The sequence below is a fragment of the Astyanax mexicanus genome, unplaced genomic scaffold, assembly GCF_023375975.1.
Source record: "Astyanax mexicanus isolate ESR-SI-001 unplaced genomic scaffold, AstMex3_surface scaffold_34, whole genome shotgun sequence".
NCBI lineage: Eukaryota > Metazoa > Chordata > Actinopteri > Characiformes > Acestrorhamphidae > Astyanax > Astyanax mexicanus.
The window spans coordinates 2,956,163-2,983,714 of record NW_026040044.1 but is presented as its reverse complement, the minus strand read 5'-3'; the positions used below and the strand labels follow the sequence as shown (position 1 = coordinate 2,983,714).

Here is a 27,552-nt window from a genome sequence, read left to right as displayed (position 1 = left end):
GTTAGGCTAGTCTCTTAAAAGAGCTTAGTGTGATTTTGTTTTGTTCTGTTCTTTCCTTTGGTACCGTTTATCTTCTCTTTCTGAGGTGAGGTTAATCCAACTCATGTCTGTCTCTGATGTTTTCCCTGTTTGTTGCTGCATAAGTGTAAAGTAAAGAAAAGCCTAAATAAATCTAATTACTTGTTCTGCTTTAAGCTGCCTGCTCTCCAGTCAATTCACTCCTTAGAAAGCAGTTTCAAGTTCCACCTTAAGCGATCCATATCTTAATAATGTTACTGGTTCCGCTCTACACCTCTAGACTATGGCCTATTAAGTAGTGGGAACGTAACACTAATATTTTAAAATATTTACTGAAATATTTTGCATATATTTGCAGGTACTGTTACATAATTAATAATTATAATAAACTATTACATATCAAAAGTTACTTTTTATAAATAAGGAATAAATCTAAAAGCTAATTTTTGGGCAAAACCAGACACAAACAATGATTAGTTTTCATTTATGTCTTCACTTTTTTAAATGAAGTTGCTAAATAATATATATATATATAGATAAATAATATAGCTATACTTAGCTAAATAAGTAAAAATAAGTGAAATAAAAAACTAAAGAAGATTTTCCTGTATTATATCAAACCATTGTAGCTTAAAGCGAATAAAAACAATGTGATTTTCTTGATAGTTTAGTGCTTTATTAAAATATAAAAATAATGACATTTGCTTCATTTACCCTCTTCTTATGGAAAAAATATAAATCTCTGACACCCAGAGTAAACCTTAAAGTGTTTATCTCTGTTTACATATGTTTAGCTTTAATTCGCAGCATAAAAGTTGTAAAAGTTGTTAATAATTATATTGTACAACATCACCAACCACAATACAAGTATAAAATAAGCTCTGAGTAAAATAGTAAACATATTTTTTACTTGTTATAAGAGCTTAAAACATTTTAAACATTCTTATAGGAAAGTCAGTATTTTTCACTCAGATAAAAACATGCTTTCAATATCCATCCTTTTTTTGTTTAAAAAAAATAGAGAGAGAAAAACATCACAGTTTAGGTCTGTCACATGTTTTAATGAACGATATATCATCCCAGAAATAAGTGTGATTAAATATATTATTGCTATTATAAGATAAATTTAGTGTCACTGGTATGATGGTAATATAAAAGTAAAAATTTTACAGTTTTAGATAGCAGTGGATTTTAATAGTTTGAGAGATGGCCACTTTATTAGAAACACCTACTACTTTAGTAGAAAACCCAACCTACCCTGTGCTTCCACTATCTGGCCACTTTATTAGAAACACCAGCCTACCCTGCGCTTTCATTGTCTGGCCACTTTATTAGAAACACCTCTTTAACCTGTGCTTTCATTATCTGACCACTTTATTAGAAACACTTAATTACTACTCTATTAGAAAACCCAAACTACACAGTGCTTTCATTATCTGGCCACTTTATTAGAAACCCCTCTTTACCCTGCGCTTCCACTCTCTGGCCACTTTATTGGAAACACTTTTTCTACTGCTGTAGTAGAAAACCCAACCTACCTTGAGCTTCCACTCTCTGGCCACTTTATTAGAAACACTTTCCTACCCCGTCCTTCCAATTTCTGGCCACTTTATTGGAAACACCTACCTACCCTGTTCTTCCACTCTATGGCCAATTAATTAGAAAATCTAATTTGTATGTGCTTCCACTTTTAGCCACTTTATTCAAAACATTTACCCACTATTTTATTAGAAATAATTCCAATTTTTATATGTTCATAGCAAGACTCCCATGGTCCCACCGTCCGAGGGACAGTAAAAAATGCATATGGGAAAAAATTAGAGTCTATTTACAGATAAAGTCACATTTTTTTTTTCCATAAATCCAACTAGCTCTCTGGTAAAGCCTGAAGAGGAGTTTGTACCACTTATATGATAATAACACAGTATAATAGTAAGATCATAAAGAGTAGTGATTTTAAAACTGAGATGTAAACGTGTGTAAATATGGTTAAGTATTGGATATTATGGTAAAGAGCAGTAGTGTATACGATACAGGGAGGATGGAGGGAGGTAATAAAGAGCTTCAGTAATGAGGAGAAGAGGTTAAATTCAGGTGAGGAGATGAGCAGGTGAGTTCTGTATTATCTGATGTTTGTTTAAATGGGAGGAGTTAACACCAGCAGGTAGAGAGATACGATAGACTGGCTGAATTAAACATCATGTTTCCTGTAAAACACAGAAAAATCAGTTACACTGAGCATTTAATGTGTTACAGCCTGTCCTGTGCTTCCACCTACTGGCCACTTTATCAGAAACACCTACCTACGCTGTGCTTCAACACTCTTTAACCACATTATTTGAAACACTTACCTACTACATTATTAGAAACCCAACCCTACAATGTGATTCCACTCACTGGCCAATTTATTAGAAACTTCCACACTCTGGCCACTTTATTAGAAACACCTATCTACCCTGTGTTTTTACACCCTGGCCACTTTATTAGAAACACTTACCTACTACTGCATTAGAACCACCTACCTGCCCTGTGCTTCCATTTTCTGGCCACTTTATTAGAAACCCTAACCTACCGTGTGCTTTCACACTCTGGCCACTTTATTAGAAACACCTATCTACTCTGTCCTTCTACTCACTGGCCACTTTATTAGAAACACCTACCTGCCCTGTGCTTCCACACTCTGGCCACTTTATTAGAAACTTCCACTCTATGGACACTTTATTAGAAACCCTGACCTACCCTGTGTTTCCACCTACTGGCCACTTTATTAGAAACACCTACCTACCCTGTGCTTCCACCTACTGGCCAATTTATTAGAAACACCTATCTACTACTTTAATAAATTCCCTTAACTACCCCTCCACTCTATGGCCACTTTATTGGAAACACTTACCTACCCTATGCTTTAACCCTCTAGACAATTTATTGGAAACACCTATCTACTCTGTCCTTCTACTCACTGGCCACTTTATTAGAAACACCTACCTACCCTGTGCTTCCACCTACTGGGCAATTTATTAGAAACACCTACCTACAATCTTATTAAAAATCCTAACCTTCCCTTGCACTCATTGGCCACAACCTTATAAATATACTTACGACTGATTGGACTGTAGGTGGGTTGATTAATCATCTTGATCATCCAGCAGTGCCACTTCCTGCTCCTGCTGCTGATCATTTTCCGCTCCCACATCCTCCGCACTGCCGCGTGGTGACCCGTTACTGCTGGAGCCTAGAAATATATATTTATAAAATATATTTTTAAATACTGTAATAAACTCTATTGCTAGTGATGCTACTACAATCATTTTGCAAATAATGAATACTAATTTATGTGAAACAAAATAACTACTGTGTAAAACTACTCTTTTTTAAGGAGAGAGGGATAGAAATGCTCAATTAATGTGTTAATTAAAAAATATATATGTATATATATATTACCAGACTGTGACGAGTTGTCAGAGTTTTCATTGGAGCTCCTGGGGGGTGTTTTACTTCCTCTTCCTGTTGAAAAGCCACACCACAGCCGAGTTACAGCAAACCCCCATTAACTCATTCCAACAATTACATCAATTACAATCAGAAATGTTTTCTAAATGAATTATATTTACCAGAGTCTTTTTCACCAGGTTCGGCATCTAAAGGTTTCAGAAAAATACAGATAAATAGACAAAATAAGTTTAGAAGAGGCGGCCAATAAGAACAAACCATTTCAAATTAATTATAAGAAAATTTAAAGCATCACATTTATTTATTATTGCTTTGTTTTCGTAGTTTTACAGGCTTTAAAATGAATCTATGATAATAGATTAATAATAGTTAATAATACAGATAAAGAACAAATAATTATTAGAATGTCCTTTTGACTGGTACTGTATATATCAGAACAACAACAAAACAAATATCAATTTTGTTTTATTACCAGTGCAGATTACACTCAGAATACAATCAGCTGTTAAACAAAACAGTTTATCAACATCAAAGCTATAGCTAATGCTACATCAGGGCTAGAGCTGGTGCTACATCAAAGCTACATCAAATTCTCAGAAAGTTCCCCATTTCCTAAAAGGTTGTAGATACATTTATATACATATATTTACTATCTGCATATTTTTATTTTGTGTCATAAAAAGGTTCTAGAGATGCTGAGCTCTTTCTTTCACTCCATCAAGGGTATAGCTAATTGCGAATGCTACATCAAAGCTATAGCTAGTGCTACATCAAAGCTATAGCTAGTGCTGCATCAAAGCTATAGTTAGTGCCACATCAAAGCTATAGCTAGTGCTACATCAAAGCTATAGCTAGTGCTGCATCAAAGCTATAGCTAGTGCTACATCAAAGGTATAGCTAGAGATACATCAAAGCTATAGCTAGTGCTACATCAAAGGTATAGCTAGAGATACATCAAAGCTATAGCTAGTGCTACATCAAAGCTATAGCTAGTGCTGCATCAAAGCTATAGCTAGTGCTACATCAAAGCTATAGCTAGTGCTACATCAAAGGTATAGCTAGAGATACATCAAAGCTATAGCTAGTGCTACATCAAAGCTATAGCTAGTGCTGCATCAACGCTATAGCTAGTGCTACATCAAAGGTATAGCTAGAGCTACATCAAAGCTATAGCTAGTGCTACATCAAAGCTATAGCTAGTGCTACATCAAAGCTATAGCTAGTGCTACATCAAAGCTATAGCTAGTGCTGCATCAAAGCTATAGCTAGTGCTGCATCAAAGCTATAGCTAGTGCTACATCAAAGCTATAGCTAGTGCTGCATCAAAGCTATAGCTAGTGCTACATCAAAGGTATAGCTAGAGATACATCAAAGCTATAGCTAGTGCTACATCAAAGGTATAGCTAGAGATACATCAAAGCTATAGCTAGTGCTACATCAAAGCTATAGCTAGTGCTGCATCAAAGCTATAGCTAGTGCTACATCAAAGCCATAGCTAGTGCTGCATCAAAGCTATAGCTAGTGCTACATCAAAGCTATAGCTAGTGCTACATCAAAGGTATAGCTAGAGATACACCAAAGCTATAACTAGTGCTGCATCAACGCTATAGCTAGTGCTACATCAAAGGTATAGCTAGAGCTACATCAAAGCTATAGCTAGTGCTACATCAAAGCTATAGCTAGTGCTACATCAAAGGTATAGCTAGAGCTACATCAAAGCTATAGCTAGTGCTACATCAAAGCTATAGCTAGTGCTGCATCAAAGCTATAGCTAGTGCTACATCAAAGCTATAGCTAGTGCTACATCAAAGCTATAGCTAGTGCTGCATCAAAGCTATAGGTAGTGCTACATCAAAGCTATAGCTAATGCTACATCAAAGCTATAGCTAGTGCTACATCAAAGCTATAGCTAGTGCTGCATCAAAGTTAATACTGGTGCTACATCAAAGCTATAGCTAATGCTGCATCAAAGCTATAGCTAGTGCTACATCAAAGCTATAGCTAGTGCTACATCAAAGCTATAGCTAGTGCTACATCAAAGCTATAGCTAGTGCTACATCAAAGCTATAGCTAGTGCTACATCAAAGCTATAGCTAGTGCTACATCAAAGCTATAGCTAGTGCTGCATCAAAGTTAATACTGGTGCTACATCAAAGCTATAGCTAGTGCTACATCAAAGCTATAGCTAGTGCTACATCAAAGCTATAGCTAGTGCTACATCAAAGCTATAGCTAGTGCTACATCAAAGCTATAGCTAGTGCTACATCAAAGCTATAGCTAGTGCTGCATCAAAGTTAATACTGGTGCTACATCAAAGCTATAGCTAGTGCTGCATCAAAGCTATAGCTAGTGCTACATCAAAGCTATAGCTAGTGCTACATCAAAGCTATAGCTAGTGCTACATCAAAGCTATAGCTAGTGCTACATCAAAGCTATAGCTAGTGCTGCATCAAAGTTAATACTGGTGCTACATCAAAGCTATAGCTAGTGCTGCATCAAAGCTATAGCTAGTGCTACATCAAAGCTATAGCTAATGCCACATCAAAGCTATAGCTAGTGCTGCATCAAAGCTATAGCTAATGCTACATCAAAGCTATAGCTAGTGCTGCATCAAAGTTAATACTGGTGCTACATCACACGGATCTTACCATTTTCTTGAAGCAGCTTTTCCTTCTCAGAGTCCTTGTTATCTAAAAGGTTGTAGATACATTTACATACATACATTTACTATCAGCATAAACATATTTTGTGTCATAATAAATCGTCACCTGATACTTTCTTCAATACAAGCATTAAAAACATCACTGATCTCCTGCATTATATGTGCAATTTTGAAATTTGGACTCCTGTAACCAGTTCACACATTCACTTACATTTATTTCTGATTGTTCTTTTTTAATTGTTCCAAATTAATTATATTGTATTAACCTGTATCAGGATATTTCTAAAAATGAACTTTAAAACACTGTTTTTTATTTCCATACTGTAGAGTAATGAAAGCAGTCAGGCAAAACAGAGCGTTATTAAAATGCTAAAATTATAATACATGTATGTTTCTGTCTGATTCTCAAAAACCTTCATACTCCCTATATAGTAAACTACATAGGTTATAACACTATAATATATACATATACTATATATACTGTTCTATTACACATATTTCACGTTCAGTTTAGATTTAGAACTCATTGTTTCTTAAATTGCATGTTACGCTTCTTACAGCATAGTTAATGTAGTAAATCAAGCAGATACATTACCACTCTCAGTTGAGACTGTATTAAGTGTTGAATTGCTGCCCTGTGGAGATTTATCATCTAGTAAAAGAAACAATTAGATTGATATCAGGTTTTGGTTCAACTGTAAAGATGATCAATACTGTCTGTCTGTCATTCAGTCTGTTTATCTCTCTATCTATCTAAAGAAGTTCCAGTGCTACATCAAAGCTATAGCTAGTGCTACATCAAAGCCATAGCTAGTGCTACATCAAAACTATAGCTAGTGCTGCATCAAAGCTATAGCTAGTGCTACATCAAAGCCATAGCTAGTGCTACATCAAAACTATAGCTAGTGCTACATCAAAGCTATAACTAGTGCTACATCAAAGCTATAGCTAGTGCTACATCAAAGCAATAGCTAATGCTACATCAAAGCTATAGCTAGTGCTACATCAAAGCTATAGCTAGAGCTACATCAAAGCTATTGCTGGTGCTACATCAAAGCTATAGCTAGAGCTACATCAAAGCTATTGCTGGTGCTACATCAAAGCTATAGCTAATGCTACATCAAAGCTATAGCTAGTGCTACATCAAAGCTATAGCTAGTGCTACATCAAAGCCATAGCTAGTGCTACATCAAAGCTATAGCTAGTGCTACATCAAAGCTATAGCTAATGCTAAATCAAAGATACAGCTAGTGCTATAGTGCTATGTGTAGTAAAGGCTAGCACTAAAATAAGTGTTTATTAAAGTCACGTGGATCTCACCGTTGTCTTTAGGCGGCCCATTCGCAGCAGGATTTCCATTTCCTAAAAAGATTGTAGATATATTTAAATACATATATTTACAACTATCTGTATAAACAGCTAATGCTACATCAAAGCAATAGCTAGAGCTACATCAAAGCTATTGCTGGTGCTACATCAAAGCTATAGCTAATGCTACATCAAAGCAATAGCTAATGCTACATCAAAGCTATAGCTAATGCTACATCAAAGCAATAGCTAGAGCTACATCAAAGCTATTGCTGGTGCTACATCAAAGCTATAGCTAATGCTACATCAAAGCTATAGCTAATGCTAAATCAAAGATACAGCTAGTGCTATAGTGCTATGTATAGTAAAGGCTAGCACTAAAATAAGTGTTTATTAAAGTCACGTGGATCTCACCGTTTCCTATAGGCGGCACATTCGCAGCAGGATTTCCATTTCCTAAAAAGATTGTAGATATATTTAAATACATATATTTACAACTATCTGTATAAACAGCTAGTGCTACATCAAACCTCTAGCTAGAGCTACATCAAATTCATAGCTAGTGCTACAACAAAGCTATAGCTAGTGCTACAACAAAGCTATAGCTAGTGCTACATCAAAACTCTAGCTGGAGCTACATCAAAGCAATAGCTAGTGCTACCTCAAAGCTTTAGCTAGTGCTACATCAAAGCTATAGCTAGAGCTACACCAAAGCTATTGCTGGTGCTACATCAAAGCTATAGCTAATGCTACATCAAAGCAATAGCTAGAGCTACATCAAAGCTATTGCTGGTGCTACATCAAAGCTATAGATAATGCTACATCAAAGCTATAGCTAATGCTACATCAAAGCAATAGCTAGAGCTACATCAAAGCTATTGCTGGTGCTACATCAAAGCTATAGCTAATGCTACATCAAAGCTATTGCTGGTGCTACATCAAAGCTATAGCTAATGCTACATCAAAGGAATAGCTAATGCTACATCAAAGCTATAGCTAATGCTAAATCAAAGCAATAGCTAGAGCTACATCAAAGCTATTGCTGGTGCTACATCAAAGCTATAGCTAATGCTACATCAAAGCTATAGCTAATGCTAAATCAAAGATACAGCTAGTGCTATAGTGCTATGTATAGTAAAGGCTAGCACTAAAATAAGTGTTTATTAAAGTCACGTGGATCTCACCGTTTCCTATAGGCGGCACATTCGCAGCAGGATTTCCATTTCCTAAAAAGATTGTAGATATATTTAAATACATATATTTACAACTATCTGTATAAACAGCTAGTGCTACATCAAACCTCTAGCTAGAGCTACATCAAATTCATAGCTAGTGCTACAACAAAGCTATAGCTAGTGCTACAACAAAGCTATAGCTAGTGCTACATCAAAACTCTAGCTGGAGCTACATCAAAGCAATAGCTAGTGCTACCTCAAAGCTTTAGCTAGTGCTACATCAAAGCTATTGCTGGTGCTACATCAAAGCTACAGCTAGTGCTACATTAAAGCTACAGCTATAGCTATAGCTTTTACTATCCCTTTAACATTATTTTCTGTAGTAACTCATAACATGATCATGATGTATCATCAGATATTAGGGAACATGCTGAGTTTAAGCTCCAAAAGCTCTTGTTAGCAGAGCTTAAACCAGCTTTTTTATTAGAACTGTGCTTTACATCACGGTAATCTGAGTGGGATGTGGCCTCCGAAACCGATCCCCCCCATTCATTCCTCCTGTCCCATCTGCACACCTCAGGTTGCCAGGTATGGAACATAACAGCATGCAAACAGTGTGCTGCAGCCATGGAAATGGGCAAGCTCTGTGCGATTTTTCTGCTGAACAGGTAATCACTGAGCTTCGTTTAGGTTGCTTATCATAGCTGGGTAATTTATAACCACCACTAGAGTAGTAATAGAAATGAGCATTTTGGATAATGAAACGTATATATTCACTAATCATCTACACAGTAAGATCGTCATCGTGAGAATTTTCTATTTCATTATATATTTACATTTACATTTATGGCATTTAGCTGACGCTCTTATCTGGAGCAATTGGAGTCGTGCCAATGTAGTGTTAGGAGTCTTGCCTAAGGACTCTTATTGGTGTAGCACAGTATACAGTCATCCAGATTGGGAATTGAACCACAGTCTCCCACATTATGTGGTAATTCACTGGAATGCAGTGGTGTTATCCACTGCATCACACCAACCGCCTACTTTCAGCCTATTTTACGGCATAGCAACATGTATCAGGATATGTGTAAAATGAAGGTGATGGTCTTTTTCTTTCCACACTAAAATACTTCTTTTTGTTTCTATACTGTAGATTAGTGAAATCTTTTCAAGTGGACGTACAAAACTGAGCTTTATAAAAATGCTTACATCACAACACATGTATGTTTCTGTATCAACACACACAACACAAGATTTCTGATTTCCACACAAAATGAATGTTAATACTGTTTTAATACACATATTTCATATCTGTAATAAATGCATAGAACAATACTTCAGGATTAATGTTTAGGGAGTTTAGGGAGTTGTTGTTCTATGATTAATGAGGTTGATAATTGTTTGTAACTAAACTTTATTGGGCTTAAAGTCCAAGTAAGTCCAAAAGTTAAACAAGCATATACATTACCATTCCCAGCTGAGACTGATTGAAGTGGCACAGTGCTGACGCTTGTCGATTCACTCTCTAGTGAAAGAAACAATTAGATTGATATTATATTTATATTAGGTTAATCAATAATTGTGAAAGTTATTTTTCTATTTTTGAGGACTATCTAATTGCTATGGCTATAAATGTTATTTTGTTGACTAGCAAATCTAGGTTTAAAAACATATAAAAACAAGGAGCTGCAACACATCAGAAAGTTCTGAGAAAAGCGATTGTTATTGTCAGTTGTTCTTAACAATGTATAGATTCTATACTTACTTTTCTTTTTAAGGAAAAGAATGACAGCAGCCATAATCAGTCCCAGAACGACCAGAGCTCCGATTCCACCTCCAATATAAATTCCCACATCAGCGCCGATAGAATGTCTTCGGACTGTAAACAGTTAAAGCAGAGTTACATTAGAACATGCTAGGCGAGATTTAGAGCTTCATATTCACACGATAAAACAATGCATTAAATTAAACTTATAGAAACATAGTCTTGGCTGCAGCTTGAGTGGATGCTACATCATAGAATGCTCTTCCACGATAAAATATTACCACTAAAATAGCGGAAAATGCTAGATTTCATATGCAAATATTAGTTTTTTTTCCACACACAGGTAGAACCATAAATATTTGGACATATTCTATGAAACGTTTAGGAACCACTTTTCTACACAGCCTTCTCATTTCAGGGGCTCGAAAGTACTAGGAAAAATAAACTTTACCATAAATAAAATGTTCATTTTTATTACTTTGTTGAGAATCCTTTGCAGACAATGACTGCCTGAAGCTTGGACTCCATGAACATCTTCACCAAACACTAAACTCTTTTTTTCCTCCTTTATGATGCTTTTCCAGGTCTTTACGGCAGCGTCTTCAGTTGCTGCTGGTTTGTGAGACTCTTTACCTCTAATTTCATCTTAATTGAGAGAAACTCTGCTCGATCAGATTCAGATCTGCTGATTGACTTGGTCACTGTTTGCTCATACTACCACCACCATGTTTAAAAGAGAATGTGGTGAACTTTGTGTGCCAACTGATGTTTTGGCCACTCTTAATATCTCCACTATCTCTCTCAGGAATTTCTTATATCTTTCTTATTTCTTTTTCACACTATTGAAGGTCTGTTTCACTTCTAGTAAGAGCACCTTTAACAAAAAATGGTTGAAGAATAGTTGAAGTTCCTAAACTCTTTAAAGGATATTTTTGTTCAACACTTTGAATTAAACCCAAAAGTCTGAAGTCAAAATGGTCTAAAACTAACAGTTGTTTTATTTAAATTCCAGTGTGGTGGCATGTCCAAATATTTTTGGGCCTTACTGTACTTGAATTCATATTTGTTCCCATGTAAAGTATAAACTGATTTATTAAAGCATTTCCTAATAAACAGCATTTTAAATCTGAGTTTTCACTACACACATTTTTTACCAGAGGAAACAGTGCTACAGTGCCTTGCAAAAGTATTTGACCCTCTTGAACTTTTCAAACTTTTGACACATTTCAGGCTTTAAACATAAAGATATGAAACTGTATTTTTTGTGAAGAATCAACAACAAGTGGATTGTTGAATCTCAAGTAGCTCTGTTCAAGAGATCATACTGAAATGGAAGGAGTATCAGACCACTGCAAATCTACCAAGACCAGGCCTTCCCTCTAAACTTTCAGCTCAAACAAGGAGAAGACTGATCAGAGATGCAGCCAAGAGGCCCATGATCACTCTGGATGAACTGCAGAGATCTACAGCTGAGGTAGAAGAATCTGTCGAGAGGACAAATATAAGTCCTTCACTCCACAAACCTGGCCTTTATGGAAGAGCGGCATAAAGAAACCCACTGTTTAAAGAAACATGTAAGATGTGCTGTTTGTACAGCAAGCATGTGGAAGAAGGTTCTGTTCTCAGATCAGACCAAATTTGAACTTTTTGGCCTAAATACAAAATGCTTTGTGTGGCTGAAAAGTAACACAGCTCATCACTCTGAACACACATCATCCCCACTGTGAAACATGGTGGTGGCAGCATCATGGTTTGGGGCTGTTTTTTTTCAGCAGGGACATGGTTAGGGGAAGATGGTTAAAATTGATGGGAAGATGGATGGAGATAAACACAGGATCATTCTGGAAGAAGAAAACCTGTTGGAGTCTGTAAAAGAGCTGAAACTGGGACGGACATTTATCTTCCAACAAGACAATGATCCAAAACATAAAGCTAAATCTACAATGAAACGGTTAAAAAATAAACGTATCCAGGTGTTTGAATGGCCGAGTCAAAGTCCAGACCTGAATCTAATGGAGAATCTGTGGAAAGAGTTGAAAACAGCTTTTCATCACAAACCAACACTCTCCATCCAACCGCACTGAGCTCCAGCTGTTTTATAAAGAAGAATGGGCAAAAATTTCAGTCTCTCGATGTGCAAAACTGATAAAGACAAACCCCAAGAGACTTGCAGCTGTAATCACAGCAAAAGGTGGCTCTACAAAGTATTATTAACGCAAGGGGGCTGAATAATATAGCATGCCCCACTTTTCAGTTATTTATTTCTTTAAACTTTTGATTCTTCACAAAAAATTACAGTTTCATATATTTATGTTTGAAGCCTGAAATGTGGCAAAAGGTTGAATAGTTCAAGAGGGCTGACAATGCAAGGCTCTGTATGTTTGTGTATATATTAAACATAGTTATAATTACCCCATGGTTTAATCACTGGTTCTGGGAGGGAGCTGTGAGACACGTAACAGTCGTATTTGGCTTTATCATCCTCATGGATCTCCACGCTCTTCCTCAGCTGGTAGGTTCCATCATCATTGGGTCTGATTCCAGAAGAAGTCAGCATATGTTCAGGAAGTGAAGTACCGAACTTCCTCAGGCACAGTTTCACGTCTTTGGGGTAGAATCCCGTGGCCAGGCAGGTCAGGGTCAGCTTTCCTGGGTCAGTCACAGATTTCTTTTCAAATGCATGGACTTCTGGAGCCGCTGGAAGAAGAACAACATGTATTAATTATAAATACCTTTTTAATTTATCAAACCAGTCAGTAAAAGGCATTCCACCACCAAACTCTTTCTCCTACTCACAGTGTTTTCTCAGTGATTCTTTTCCGTACTCCATGAATTTGGTGAGCCAGTCCACACACTCTTTCTCCAGGTAGCCCTTGGTGTACTGGTTCAGGATGGCCACACCATCCCATTTGTTCTTGGTTATTACCGCTGCCTGAACCGGAGCGATCCAGCGCATGTTTTCATCATCGAAGGAGAGAAACTCTGATCCGTCGTAGCTGTACTCATCAATCCCTCTCAGAAACTTCACCTGTCCATTAGACTCCTCGATCTCACAGCCGTGTCTCCACTGAAGAACATGTAGATCTGAAAAGAGTTCAAACAATAAGACAATAAATTTACACTACACACATACACGCAACAGACACTGAGGTCTTCACACCTGTAGTTTGGTAGTTGACTGATTGAATCAGTCAATGGGTGTGTAAACCTGTTCGATATGGTTGGTTGAGTTGAGTTGGATTGGTTTGGATTGGATGGGTTTAGGTTGATTGGGTTGGGTTGGTTTAAGTGGTGTTGGACTGGATTAAGTTGGTTTGCTTTAGGTTGGGTTGGTTTTTATTTTAGGTTTAGGTTAATTTTGGGTTGAGTTTGGTTGGGTTTGATTGGGTGGGCTGGGTTGGAATGGTTTGAGTTGGTTTGGTTTGGATTGGATGTTTTGCTTTAGGTTGGGTTGAACTGAGTGGGTTTGGATGGGTTTAGGTTGATTGGTTTGTGTTGGTTTGGTGGATTGGTTCAAGTGGTTTGGTTTGGATTGGATGTTTTGCTTTAGGTTGGGTTTGTTTTTATTTTAGGTTTAGGTATATTTTGGGTTAAGTTTGGTTGGGCTGGATTGGAATGGTTGGACTTGGATTGGAATGGTTTGAGTTGGGTTGGTTTGGATTAAGGTGTGTTCCAACTACAGTGGAATCACACTCTTAAGCCTCCCTGGTAAGGTCTTTTCAGGGGTTCTGGAGAGAAGGGTCTGTCGGATAGTCAAACCTCGGATTCAGGAAGCACAGTGTGTTTTTTCTCCTGGCTGTGGAACACTGGTTCAGCTCTACACCCTTAGCAGTGTCTCGGAGGGGTCAGGGGTACTCCGGAAGCCGTTTGATACAGACAGGCTGTCAGATCCTGTATGACTGGTGTCAGACATTGGTCCGCATCGCCGGCAGTAAGTCGGACTCGTTTCCAGTGGGGGTTGGACTCCGCCAAGGTTGCCCATCATCACCGATTCTGTTCATAACTTTTATGGACAGAATTTCTAGGTGCAGCCGAGGTGTTGAGGGGATCTGTTTTAGTGGCTTTGGATCTTAGGATAGCGCCTCTGCTTTTTACAGATGATGTGGTCTTATTGGCTTCATCAGCTCGTGATCTACAACTCACACTGGAGCAGTTCTCAGCCAAGTGTGAAGTGGCCGGGATGAGAATCAGTGCCTCCAAATCCGAGACCATGGTCCTGAGCCAGAAAAGGGTGGAATGCTCTCTCCAGGTCAGGGGGAGGTCCTGCCTCAAGTGGAGGAGTTTAAGTTTCTGAATGAGGGGAAGATGGAGCAGGAGATTGATAGACGGATCGGTGCTGCGTCAGCAGTGATGCAGGCGCTGTATGGTTCCATAATGGTGAAGACAGAGCTGAACCAAAAAGCAAAGCTCTCAATTTACCAGTCGGTCTACGTTTCTACCCTCATCTATGGTCATGAGCTTTGGGTTGTGACCGAAAGAACGAGAGTCATCCGAGAGGGAGCTGCTGATTCTCCACATCGAAGGGAGCAGTTGAGGAGTTTGGCATCTGATTAGGATGCCTCCTGGACGCCTCCCTGGTGAGGTGTTACGGACACGTACCACCGGGAAGAGGCCCAGGGGAAGACCCAGGACACGCTGGAGGGACTATGTCTCTCGGCTGGCCTGGGAACGCCTCAGAATTCCCCCGGACGAGCTTGCCCAAAAGGCTGGGGAGAGGGAAGTCTGGGTTTCCCTGCTTAGGCTGCTGCCCCCGAGACCAGACCCCAAACAAACGGTTGAAAATGGATGTATGGGTTTAGGTTGCATTGGGTTGGTATAGGTTGGACTGTGGTAAATTGGTTTGGCTTTGATTGGAATGGTTTGGCTTGGCTTGGCCTGGCCTGGCTTGGGTTTGATTGGAATGTTTTGGCTTGGCTTGGCTTGGCTTGGCTTGCCTTGGCTTGGCTTGCCTTGGCTTGGCCTGGCTTGGGTTTGATTGGAATGGTTTGGCTTGGCTTGGCTTTGATTGGAATGGTTTGGCTTGGCTTTGATTGGAATGGTTTGGCTTGGCCTGACTTGGCTTTGATTAGAATGGTTTGGCTTGGGTTTGATTGACTTGGCTTTGATTGGAATGGTTTGGTTTGGCTTGGCTTGGTCTGGTTTGGCTTGGGTTTGATTGGATTGGAAGGGAAGGGAATGGATTGGCTTGGCTTGGCTTGGTTTGATTGACTTGGTTTTGATTGGAATGGAATGGAATGGTTTGGTTTGGTTTGGCTTGGCTTGGCTTGGCTTGGTCTGGTTTGGCTTAGCTTTGATTGGATTAAATGGGAATGGATTGGATTGGCTTTGATTGGAATGGATTGGCTTGGCTTGGCTTGGGCCAGTTTGGTTAGACTGGAGCTATAAAGTAAAGTGGACTAATTCAGTTTACCATGAAGCATAAACTAGACATCCTCCTCTCAAGGGTCTTGATGAGTGAGTTTTGGGTACTAGAGAGCCTCCTTTCAAATGTACAATATTTTACCAATAAATGTATTCTTTCACGCTAATATTTTAATCACTTACATGTATCACAATAACATTCCAAAAATGGTACAATATACATTTTTCAATTAGTGTATACAACCATGAAAATAGTAATAAACTGAAGAATTACTAACCCGTGTTATTGTGGTTCATCCTCTGCATCAGAATCTCCACGTTGACCTTGAACCACTGTTCTTTACTCTTGCGAGACAGGGTTCCTTTTTCCCAGTAATCTTCCTGCATCTTCTCCATCATCCAGCTCTGTTTAGGAATCTTCTTCTGCTCCTTACTGTTGTAGTAGTCGATCTCTCGGTCATCCAGCAGCCCCAGAGCTGTGAACTCGTAGATTCCTGGTAGAGACACGTCTTTGTTGAGGGCGCTGTAAATGTAGTACAGCGAGTGCTGGTCTGGAGGAATATAAGAAATCATCTACTTATCTTGAGGTTCCATCAAAATAACACATTTAATATACATATATACAGATTATCAAAGAACATTCTGTGAAAACCTTGATAAATTTAGCATCACTACTTTAAAACATACACTACAACAAAGTTTGCATGTCCTACTTTGTGTTTTGGTTACTTTTATAAAGTAAGCAACTGCTGCCCTCTACAGCTTATATTAGAAAACAGCCTGTACTAAACATGCATTATATTATATCTGGCATATTTAACAGTATAATGCAGTTATTTTTTCCAGTTAAAACAAGCTTGTATTTTTGTTGGCAATGTAGAAACTAATGTAATTCACAGCAAACCCCAAACAGTAAAAAATATACATCCCTATCTACAAACAAAACCCAGAAAATAGAGTTTAATTCCAATGTTTTTGTTCTCAAAATGAAAGTAATCCAGCATCATGTTTTAAAATAAAATAAAGGCCTTTGTATCTCAGTAATAATGAAGACTAAAGTTAAAAAATTCTAAAATCCTATTAAAAACTACAACATTTTTTTAAGTCTTGGTAGTTATGTTAAAAGTAACTACTGTAAAAATATTATGATACAATTAAAAACAAAATTAAATTACTTCACTTATACAATATAATTTTTCACTTGAGCACAAGTCATATGTGAAAAAAATAAAATTAAAATTAAAAAAGCTTTTTGTCTATTTAATTTTTATTACCATACGGGTCTTTCACAGTCAAATTTAAAATAAAAAAGCTAGAATTGTGAAAAAAAAACTTCACTTTGGCATTTTTTGGGCTTTTCTTGATGAACTGCATTTTAAATGTCAAAACTAAAATTAAAAAGTAATGTAATGTTTTTATATATTTTTCCTTACAATAGGCTGCATGTCTGACAGAATTCAAATAAAAATAACAAAAAGGAAAAATCAATAGCTTAGTGTCAGTTTGTAATTCAGTGTTTGGCGTGGGCGGCACTTTAAGTGTCAAAATAAAAAGACAACCATAAAGTAAGATTAGCGCTCTCTGCTGGTGATTTTCGTTTTCAACTCAAACAGCATGCAAATAGATATAAATTAACAGTAGGCGGGGCTACAACTTTTTTTTTTACAAAGATGAACAACTTGGTACGTCTTTGCTCAGGTACTGACCGCTAAGTCGGTTGCCGCAAAACGCATTTTTATTTTAGTTGGTAAATTTGGCAAATCAGGTGAGCTTTTAAACATTGCTTTTAAACAGTAATTATGTAAGTATGTCATTTTTAGCTATGTTTAATATAAATTACTGTATTAGGTATGGGAGTGTATTGGGAGAGAAAGTTTAAAAAACAAATTAACAAATTAGCTGCTACTGATGTATTTTGCATTTGGTCTGAATTTAAACATAAAATTAGAGTAGAGTATTTTTTAACATACATTAACATTTCCATTATGTTCCAATAATTTATAAAACAATATAAATGAATAAAACAATATGAAAAAGATATTATTGAAAATTTATATTACCGTCAGATATGAAACCTTGTGTTTTAACAACTTGAGCATTAACACATGATCACTATGAAGAGCTTTAGCTCTAGTTTATCAGTAGAGGGCAGACCTGTCTTACATATCTGATGCTACATTGTGGATAAAAGTTCTCTCAGAGATCACGCAGGAATGTTACTGAACCGGATTTTACAAACCGCTTTTAATTTTCCAGTGTACTTTCAGTTCCTCCTTTCAGTTCCACCACTGCTGGTGTCTTTCACAATGATATTCAAGTAATTTCATACACTTTTTAACCAAGTCCACTTTAGGTGATACTGTTTATTTACTAACACTGTAAAAAAATCACAATTAGTACTATTACATTATTTTAACAATAGTACGGAATAAAACTTTTTCCAGCAGAAGATTCTTAGTGATACTTATCCTTAACTTTTTAATCTTCTAATCAAACGTTCAACATTACATAATTTAGTATTATTATATCTGTAAAAATGTCAAATTTTACCTGATTCTTTACCTTAGATGTCATTGTATTAAAAACTAAAATGTAAATTAGGACAACTTTGTGATGCACTAAGGAGTTTTAATTAAATTACTATGATGCCGCAAATTGAGTTAGCTCAGAAAACTGTAAAATTCCTTATAGGGTTCAAACTCTTAAAAAAATATATGTTTCCATGACATTCATACATATACCAGCTTCCTTATATACACATTTGCATTAGATTTGCATTGTAAATCATGTATAGAGATGTAAGTTGTGTTGTGAGTTGAGTTGTGCTTTCCGAACAGCTATCTAAAAATAAAGCCAAGTTATTTGCCTTTAAAAGCAGTAATTTTACTTCTAAGTTTAACCTGAAAATACTGTAAACATGTTAAAATAAATTTCTATGTAAAAGCTAATTAAAAACATATGTAATATCACATGACAGAATTTTTTTTAAAATTATTATCCTGTAAACAATTATAGAAAAATACTTCAAATTTAAAAGACTTTATTTAAAATAGATATGGCATTTTTTTCTTAAATCTAAAATACTGTACATTAGTCCAACCCATGAATTACTCACAGCACAGTTTGGATCCCCATAAGTGACTTTTAAGTTTGTATTTCTTGAAACTTTTATTACAAAAAAATGAATACATGTATGCTGGCATATTTAACATTTTACTCGGACTGTCTGAGCATTTTTTATTCGTTTTAGACTAAAAGTAGATCTGAAATTCTAGCTAGACAACAACTGCCCTCTATAATAGAAAATAGCCTTTACCAACCAACCCTGTACTATATCCAGCCTATTTAACAGTATATTGCAGTTATTTTTTCACAAATAATGTAAGTTATAGCCCAGTAACAACTAAAACAAGCTCGTATTTCTGCTGACACTATAGAAAATATCACAGCTAAAGAGTAAAAAAGTACATAAAAAAGATACAGAATTAACCCAGGCAACAGTGTTTAATTTCCATTTTTAATTTTCATAGTGTTGCGACACTAATTCGATAAAAGTTAATATTAAAGCCTAGTTTAATTCAGGTTCATTCAGATTTAAAAATGACTTCAACACTTAAAATCCGGGTTAACGTTTTAAAAAAAAAAGACTTAAAAACTAGTTTATCTTATCTCAGTTAAATACAGAACTGGGCAATGCTTCCTTGTCGAACTAGGAAGAATCGCGACAGTAGTTTGGTAAAATATTGACCACTGGAATCACCACTCAAACCAGGCAACAGTATCTTATGTAATTAAAACGGGATTAGTGTGGGGAGTTTAACTGATTAAAGTTAATTCAGATTTAACACTTAACTAAATTTGTAAATGGATTTATCAGACATTGTAGCGTATGTAACTTAAATACAAAACTGTTGGACACTACATTTAGAAAAACATATATATTTATAAATACGTTTAAAAACGTTACATTAATTACGATTAAGAGTCCATATTAGGCAACAGTTTTTAGTTTACACTGAATTTAAATTGGATTAAGATTTATGAGTGATTTCAACGTTTTAACAACATATTATAGTTAACATAGGCAGTTTATCTAAGATAAATTAATATTTGAGAAGATACTCTAATAAGTTTTTATTCTCCGCTGACAACTGGAATCAACACTCCAACCAGGAAACTGTACCTACATTTATAATTACACCGGACTCAGTGTTGCGAATTAACCCGATTATTTGTTAATTCAGATTTAAAACTAAACATATTTATACATTTAAAAGACTTTCTAACTTATCTCAGCTAAATATATATATTGTATACTGGTTGTATGTTTCCGCGTCGGATACTGGATTACTTTCACTTTGAGTGAAATTCAGATATTTGGTTTTTAACACTAAACTCTAATAAAATAATGTTTTAAGCTAAACTGTGAATAAAATCTGGACTCACCGCTGAACACTGGAGCCACCATAGCGACCAGCACCAGAACCAGGCGGACCACGGAGTCCATGGTCTTTACTTCCGTCCACCTGTGTACACCTGCTCAGGAGTTATTCCTCTCAGCGCACCTGTAAATCTGAGTCAAAATCACCGAGCCCTGATCAGGTGATATCACTGAAAGAATACGCCCAGAAAAATCTCCGACCAATCAGAGATCAGAGTCATCTGTATCCGGGCAGAATCAGCCAGTCAGAGTTGTGGATGGAAGCTAAAGCAAATATTAAATATGGATCAGTACTGATTATTGATAATCAGGCCGTTAAATTAAGAACAATTACAATTTTGCTAAAAAAAACAAAAAAAACTTTTTTTTTTAAAAACAATTATTTATTCTCTGTTACCAGATTTAATCCTGAAAAAAAAAAAAAACTTTACTTAAGAATAATCATTAATATTAAAGTTAAAATATTAATGTTTTTAGAATTTTATGAATGAGAGGGATTGTTTTTTTTTTTTTGGTAAAAACACTTAAATTATTTATTTTTTGTTTTCAGAGTTATTTCTGGCAAAAATAAAAAAACTTTACATAAGAATAATCATTAATATTAAAGTTAAAATATTAATGTTTTAGAGAATTTTAGGAACGAGAGGAATTGTCAGAGTAATTTCTGGCAAAAAAAAAACTTTATAATAGTAATAATTAATAATTTAATAGTAATTTTTATTTTTAAACTTAAATTTTTTAGAGAATTTTAGAACCGAGATGAATCTTTTAAAAACTAGTCATGATTTTTTTTTTACCAGTTTGCTGACAAAGAAAACAAGTTCATATTCATGAACTTTTAAGAGTTCAGAAATCAATATTTGGTGAAATAATCCTGGTTTTAATCCCAGTTTTCATGCATCTTGGCATCATGTTCTCCTCCACCAGTCTTACACACTGCTTTTGGATAACTTTATGCTGCTTTACTCCTGGTGTAAAAATTCAAGCAGTTCAGTTTGGTGGTTTGATGGTTTGTGATCATCCATCTTCCTCTTGATTATATTCCAGAGGTTTTTAATTTGGTAAAATCAAAGAAACTCATCATTTTTAAGTGCGCTCTTATTTTTTTGACTGCTGGACAGTAAAAGATTTACTCTGCAATTGATAAAGTGAATAAAGGTTTTTAATGAAGGGAAAATGAATTTTTGAGCTCATGTTTTTGGATCACAATAGTACATCTGATGTTTGTAGTGAAGAACATTAAACATTACATTCACACATTTACATGTTTACTGGTTCAGGAGATTGTAGTTGGTATGGATTGAATACACAGTCCATTCTAATATGATAAGGGTGGTTGCTGTGGTACAGAAAAATGACGATTTGACGAAGACAGGATGACTGGATATTCATTTCTCATTTCTGCTGCTGCCTTTCTTTTTAAGAACTCAATAAATACTTAATTCTATACATTAATGAACACAGTAACTTTGGTTTATATTAACATATGCAGTATTATTCTCTATTATAGATCATGCGATTCCATTCGATTCAACTGGCTATGCTGAAATAAACGTGCTGAATGTGATTAATTGATTTTAGTGTGTGCATCACGTCCATATTCATAAGTAATACATAAAAAATAATAATATGTACATTTAATTTCACATCAATAGACTACTTAAACTATATAACTACTGTATATAACTATGATTGATGTGTTACATGGACATTGTGTTTGACATGGAAAAGATCTACACATTGAAATCAATTCAACACATCCCAGCTTTCATCATCAGCTCATCAGTGCATAGCCCCGCCCATCTTCTGCCGCATCACTTCCTGCCGAATCGGAAGCCGAATCCTCCTTTCTGTCTGTTAAAAGCCTGCAGGCCTCCAGCGATGGACATCAGCGCCTCGTTCCTCTTCTCGCTGCCTTCGCCCTCGACTCCGCCCCCTTGCTGGTAATGCACCGTCTCCATTGGGTGTTGAGGGAAGGGCCCCAGGGGTCTCCTGCCCAGATCCTCCCTCAGGTCCCTCAGGACCCCACCGCTGGGGGCCGGGGCCCAGCCCACCTGGCTCTCCACCCCCTGCAACCGAGCCAGAAGCTCCTCAGGCCCCAGTTCTCCAATCAGAGCTCCCCCCGGAGCTCCGCCAATCAGGGCCTGGAGCTGCAGCAGAGCCGCCTCCCAGTCCGGGTCCTCCAGTGCGTGCAGGTAGGCGGCGGATTGGTGGGGAAGACTGGAGCCGGATGGAGACAGGACCAGTAACACCAGCGACAGCAGGACCAGACCAGACAGGGACGAGCAGATGTGGAACAGCTGGAGCTTCATCTGCAAAAAGAGATTAAAGAAAAAAGGAAATTAAACATACAGTAGTTAGCATATTATATATAGCATTAGCGTAGCACAGTAGTCGTTCTAATTCTACTAATAGCTAATAAGCTAAAGTCCCTAAAAGTGATGTTAAGGTTGCATTTAGACTGCATGCAATTTTATTAACCATTTACGAGTAATCAGATTGGATTTGCCTGTCTGAACATCACAAGCATATCTACCATATCATATGGTTTCATATGGTAACTGACTGGGTAGCCTTAGTAGTAATGTTACCCCCAAAGAAAGGCTGGGAAATTAAAAGAATTAATTTGATTCATTGAATTACTTATTTTCATGCAATTTTCAAAATGGGATAATCAAGATTGTACATTTTTACATACGGTATGGAAGCTTGAGAGTGAATCTCAGCTTCTGTCAGAATCCTGTAAATACTTTTTTTTATATAAGTGATTTATTAGTGTTTTTTTTTACACTTTTTCTTATATTTAACTGAAATACAAACATGAATAAATCAATACATATATGAACATATGAACAAACCAAAAATCATAATCGTAATCAGAATCAAGAATTGCTTATATATTTGGAGAATATTGATTTTTTTTTTTTTTTTTTTTTTTACAATATCGCCCAGCCCTAACACCCAAAGCTAGCCTAAGACATCTATGGTAAATTCTGATGGTTTTCTGATGTTTATTGGTGGAATACACAGAATCCAACTTATTAGCTAGTTACTTAATTCCCTAAGAGCTATTGCTTATGGACAAATTGCACCCATAGAAAACCGTTGACTCCCATCCTATGCTAGTTTCTACATTAACATCGTTCAGTGTCTGTAGCTTAAATCCTTCTAATTTAATGTTTAGCAAAGAATAGTATGATGTTTTTTATAGTCTGATCCAACATCTGATCAAACTAATTAAATAATCAGTAGGTCCTGAAAAAGCATAGTTTATAGACTAACTGCACCCATAGCAAACAGTGGACACCCAGGCTAGCTTCAGTATTTAGCAGCCCTGGTCTTACAGTAGTAATATATTTATCCTGCATATTTCAGTACAATGGTTCTCAACACATGTAGCAAAAGCAAAGTTTGATGGTTTGCCTGGTCAAATTAATGTAATTTAGGTAAAAGAGCTAATTATTGAGACATTTCTATATTATAGCTGGTGCGCTAATATTGAGAAAATGCTAAAACTGGACCAGAATCAAGCCTATTAGTGTTAAATCAACACTATTAGTAAGTGTTAGAATCTAACGCTTAGACATGCATGGACTACGACCAGTTCTGGACTACATAATCTCCATCCACAGTGCTGTATAGCCTACGACTTGATTTAATCTACTGAATTTGACTTAATTGCAGAAAAAAGGTGCTATCTATACCTTTTACAAAAGATACATAATTTGCACAACCATGCAGCAACATCTAATACAGCTATTCTCATACAATTAACAGCAAAACATCCCCCAAACATACACATGCTAACTGATCACAAATCCACCAGATAAATAAGATTAGTTAATTACCTTGCAGGATGGTGTAGATCTTTCACTCCTTCACTCTCGTGGAGCTTAAATATTGGCACAGGGCATGGCCAGCCCAGCATCACAGTCTTCAGGAACCTCCTGCGATTGGTCAGAAGCTTCCTGACGCAGGACCTCACCGCACCGATGCCCTCAGCATTCCTCGGACGTGGAAACACAGCTTCTCTAAGTGGCCGACCCAAAGTGGCCAATTACTCCGGGGAACGCTGGTCTGTTCATCTGTTCATTAAGAAAAGCCACAGGTCACAAGTTCTCTTTCACCAGGAAGTCTGAGAATCATCTAGAAGAATCCCTTTGTGGTCTTCTCAATGGAATAGTCTTAGATCTGTATCATTAGGACATAAACCCGCTCTGATTGGGTGAAATTCTGTGAAGCTCATTGATGTCATTCCTGATATCATAATGGACCACGATCGATTCTTCAATTGTTCAATTGTTCGATTGTTGGACCCAACCATGATCACTGTGATTGAAGCTGTTTGGGAACAATTAAGATCTTTACAAAGAGTTTCAGTCACACACTTTTAACTATATACGCTTTATTTCATTATTTAATTTATTAAATGAATTAAAGGAAAAGCAGCAGCTATTGTTCAGCACCTCCAGGAACTCCTTTGTCTTCAAGACACTGAGAAAACTACTCCAGGTGACTCTCCCTCATGAAGACACTGAGATTAAAATCTCACCAAGAGTCTGCAGATCTGAAGTCAAAGATACATCTGATACTTATTTACAAGAATCTGAAATATAAAACAGATTCTGCTTTGTTTCACACTTTTAGTTTACAGAGTAATTGAGCATGTGTTCCTGTTCAGCTTAAACAGTCAATATAATACATTTAAAATGTGAAATCTCATAAAAAAATACACTTTTAGAACAATTTTAGAAAAATATTAAAATATTCCTCAATGTAAAATTGTGAAGATTTAGGATATATAAAGCCCATAATACCATCAAAAGGTTCAGAGTATCTGGGGAAAATCTTGGAAAAACCTAGTGTAAGGGACACGGTCAACAGTAAGCACTGGATGCTGGTGATCTTTGGGCCCTCAGGTCCTACAAGCACTGCATTAAAAACAGGCTCAAAGCTCATTTAACATTTCAAATTTAATCCACAAACCACAGAACAGTATTCCACTTTGCCTCTGCCAATTTTAAACAACAGTTCCTGAGCGCATGCATTAATTTCCAGTAGAGAATGCTGTTTTTTTAATGAACGATGCCATATGGAAGCTTGTTTTCTGGCTACAACAGTAGGGTCTTCTTTCCACTGTACAGTTTTCTCCAATAAACTCATTTATTATTATTCTTTTACTATAATACTGTATTTACTCTAATATATCATTCATTCATTTCAACATTTATGGGTGTTTTAGGTGTATTTGTACTGCTGCCCTGGTTTTTGTTGGGTCTGTTTACGGCTCTACAGTATAACTCACTGTTATTTGAACCTTTGTACTTTATTGTCCTTTGTGTTATGATATGTGTTCTTTGCCCCGTTTGGATGGTGAGATAAGCCAGTCTGTGTTCTGTAATCTTCTGTATAACTACAGGAAAATACTGTATATTGAAATCTGATGGCAGGTACACTCCCTATCACTTACAATGATGAGGGAATTTGATTTTGGATTTGCTAACCCTTGATGGGTTAAAACACTTTATAGTATAACAAAATCTGCAATAGAAATGTTATAAATGTGTAATAAATGACCAAAGATCAAGAAATTGGATAGTTCAGCGATGTTGGTCTTTGCTAATTTGAGTAACAGTGAATTGAGTCCTCTGTTTCCATGCATTTCTAGCATGTTAGCATTTTCTGTAACAGGCATTGGCTACTGGCCATCTTTAAGCATTTTAAGCCTAAACCAGTAGTTAACAACCTTAAGGTAAGTAGGTTTCTGCTACAGAGTGCCATATTCAAGTGCATTTATTCTATACTGTTTTAACCATTTTGTTTCGATTGGATTGTTCTGGCTTGATTTTAAAGAATGTTTTAGATAATGAAGTAGGATAAAGATTGGTTTCCTTTGGTTTCTTTTCTAATATTTGTTTAATACTTCATTTTATTTAAGATTTATTATTAAAGATGTGTGTAAACCATATCAGCAGTGATCATGGCTACTGGAATTTCTTAGATAACTTTTGCTATTTTGTTATTTTCTAACAGCACATGATTAAAATATAGAGCATGGACTCTATTAAGAAGGATTTAATTCTGACAGAGTTTATTTAAAGCTGCGAAACTTTTTTTGTCTACGGTTTACGTGCTTCGTGTTTTACTGCGGCGCAGTAAACTCACAGACCAATCACACGTGCTGTAAGATCACCAAACGCTTTCCTCAGCCAATCAGATCCGTGCAGACGCGGGAGGGCGGAGCCACACAGGCGAAGCAGGCGGTGAAAAGTTGCAGTCGGAGAATAAAGAATAAAGAGAGAAAGGCTAATTCAGATAGTGTGCGCACCAGAAAAAGAAATTAAAATACTACATTTATAAAACATACTAACAGTAATAATATTAAATACAATAAACCTGCTGATTTTTAACAAAACTAATATTCTGGCCAAGTTCAGCAAATAATAAACATCTCTCTATGTATTGTACTTGTCGTTCATGTAATTGTTATCATGATGGGCAGGGCTAAATCTAATATAAATAAAATTAAATAGAATAAATATAACATTTTAAAACAAAGTGGACATACAGATTCATTCACATTAGATTAGACTCGATAAGTTAAATTATTGAGGGTGTTTCCATTTATTGTATGATATAAAACACTGACAGACCTGGGTACCACTTTAAAATAAGACTACCCTTATAAAGGGTTTACAAATGGTTTACAATTAGTTTATTAATGTTTACCTATTAGGTTGTAAATGCCTTTAAAATCAATAATAATCAGTTATAACACATAATGTACATAGAAAGGGCAACAATATAGACGACTGCGGGTTCACTATTTGGCAAACAACAGGTCATTGTTGCCATTTCTACGGTTTCTATGTGTTATAACTGATTAATAAATTTTAAGGCAGAACTGCTATAGGCTTTATTAGTAAACATTACATTACACTACATTACATTACATTTGGTGGACGCTTTTGTCCAAAGCGACTTATAATAATGAAGTACAAAAGTAATAGGAATTAAGATAAACCATTTTTAGATAGGGCTTAAAGGAGGTCAAAGGGAAATAAAGGGATAGAGAAGTGAAGGAGAGGAAGAAGGAAATGGGGTTAGAGTAGTTAGTTAGTTAGAGGTGTTAGGAGAGTAAGTGTTCTTTGAAGAGCTCTGTCTTCAGGAGTTTATTAAAGATAGTGAGAGATTCTCCTGATCTGGTACTAGAAGGTAGTTAGTTAGAGGTGTTAGGAGAGTAAGTACTCTTTGAAGAGCTCTGTCTTCAGGAGTTTATTAAAGATAGTGAGAGATTCTCCTGATCTGGTAGTAGAAGGTAGTTTGTTAGAGGTGTTAGGAGAGTAAGTGCTCTTTGAAGAGCTCTGTCTTC

At 36.4% G+C, this 27,552-nt stretch overlaps 1 protein-coding gene and 1 long non-coding RNA gene across 7 annotated transcripts; one reads left to right on the top strand and one right to left on the bottom strand.

Moving 5' to 3' along the window:
• Positions 1 to 672: 672 nt before the first annotated feature.
• On the bottom strand, positions 673 to 20,321 carry LOC125790048 (major histocompatibility complex class I-related gene protein-like). Of its 4 annotated transcripts, XR_007429992.1 has the most exons (16): positions 20,186 to 20,321; positions 16,018 to 16,290; positions 13,175 to 13,462; positions 12,791 to 13,075; positions 10,379 to 10,492; positions 10,082 to 10,138; positions 8,623 to 8,664; positions 7,853 to 7,894; positions 7,451 to 7,492; positions 6,726 to 6,782; positions 6,117 to 6,158; positions 3,630 to 3,656; positions 3,460 to 3,522; positions 3,118 to 3,250; positions 1,406 to 2,225; positions 673 to 1,359 (listed from the first exon to the last, which is right to left on the bottom strand). XR_007429992.1 is itself a non-coding variant. In XM_049473154.1 (15 exons), exons 1-14 carry the CDS (start codon positions 20,244 to 20,246, stop codon positions 3,144 to 3,146), a joined length of 1,500 nt encoding a protein of 499 aa, XP_049329111.1. In that variant the 5' UTR covers positions 20,247 to 20,321; the 3' UTR covers positions 673 to 2,225; positions 3,118 to 3,143. The 4 variants fall into 4 exon arrangements, 3 of the variants coding, with proteins under 3 accessions (XP_049329111.1, XP_049329112.1, XP_049329113.1); XM_049473154.1 differs by having other exon boundaries at positions 673 to 2,225; XM_049473155.1 differs by lacking the exon at positions 7,853 to 7,894 and having other exon boundaries at positions 673 to 2,225.
• Positions 4,140 to 5,937, top strand: LOC125790058 (uncharacterized). 3 transcript variants are annotated; one of them, XR_007429996.1, is made up of 3 exons: positions 4,140 to 4,819; positions 5,211 to 5,308; positions 5,815 to 5,937. It is a non-coding gene; the product is annotated as an uncharacterized LOC125790058 (long non-coding RNA). The 3 variants fall into 3 exon arrangements; XR_007429997.1 differs by having other exon boundaries at positions 4,140 to 4,865; positions 5,234 to 5,308; XR_007429995.1 differs by having other exon boundaries at positions 4,140 to 4,865.
• Positions 20,322 to 27,552: the final 7,231 nt, after the last annotated feature.

Bases quoted from the DNA above. Each gene is read 5' to 3' on its own strand.
- LOC125790048 (XM_049473154.1), bottom strand. From the start codon at position 20,246: ATGGACTCCGTGGTCCGCCTGGTTCTGGTGCTGGTCGCTATGGTGGCT. The intron at 16,291-20,185 runs GTGAGTCCAGAT...ATATTCCTCCAG, and splicing joins GGTGGCTCCAGTGTTCAGCG to ACCAGCACTCGCTGTACTAC. The intron at 13,076-13,174 runs GTGAGTAGGAGA...TTCTTCTTCCAG, and splicing joins AGAATCACTGAGAAAACACT to CGGCTCCAGAAGTCCATGCA.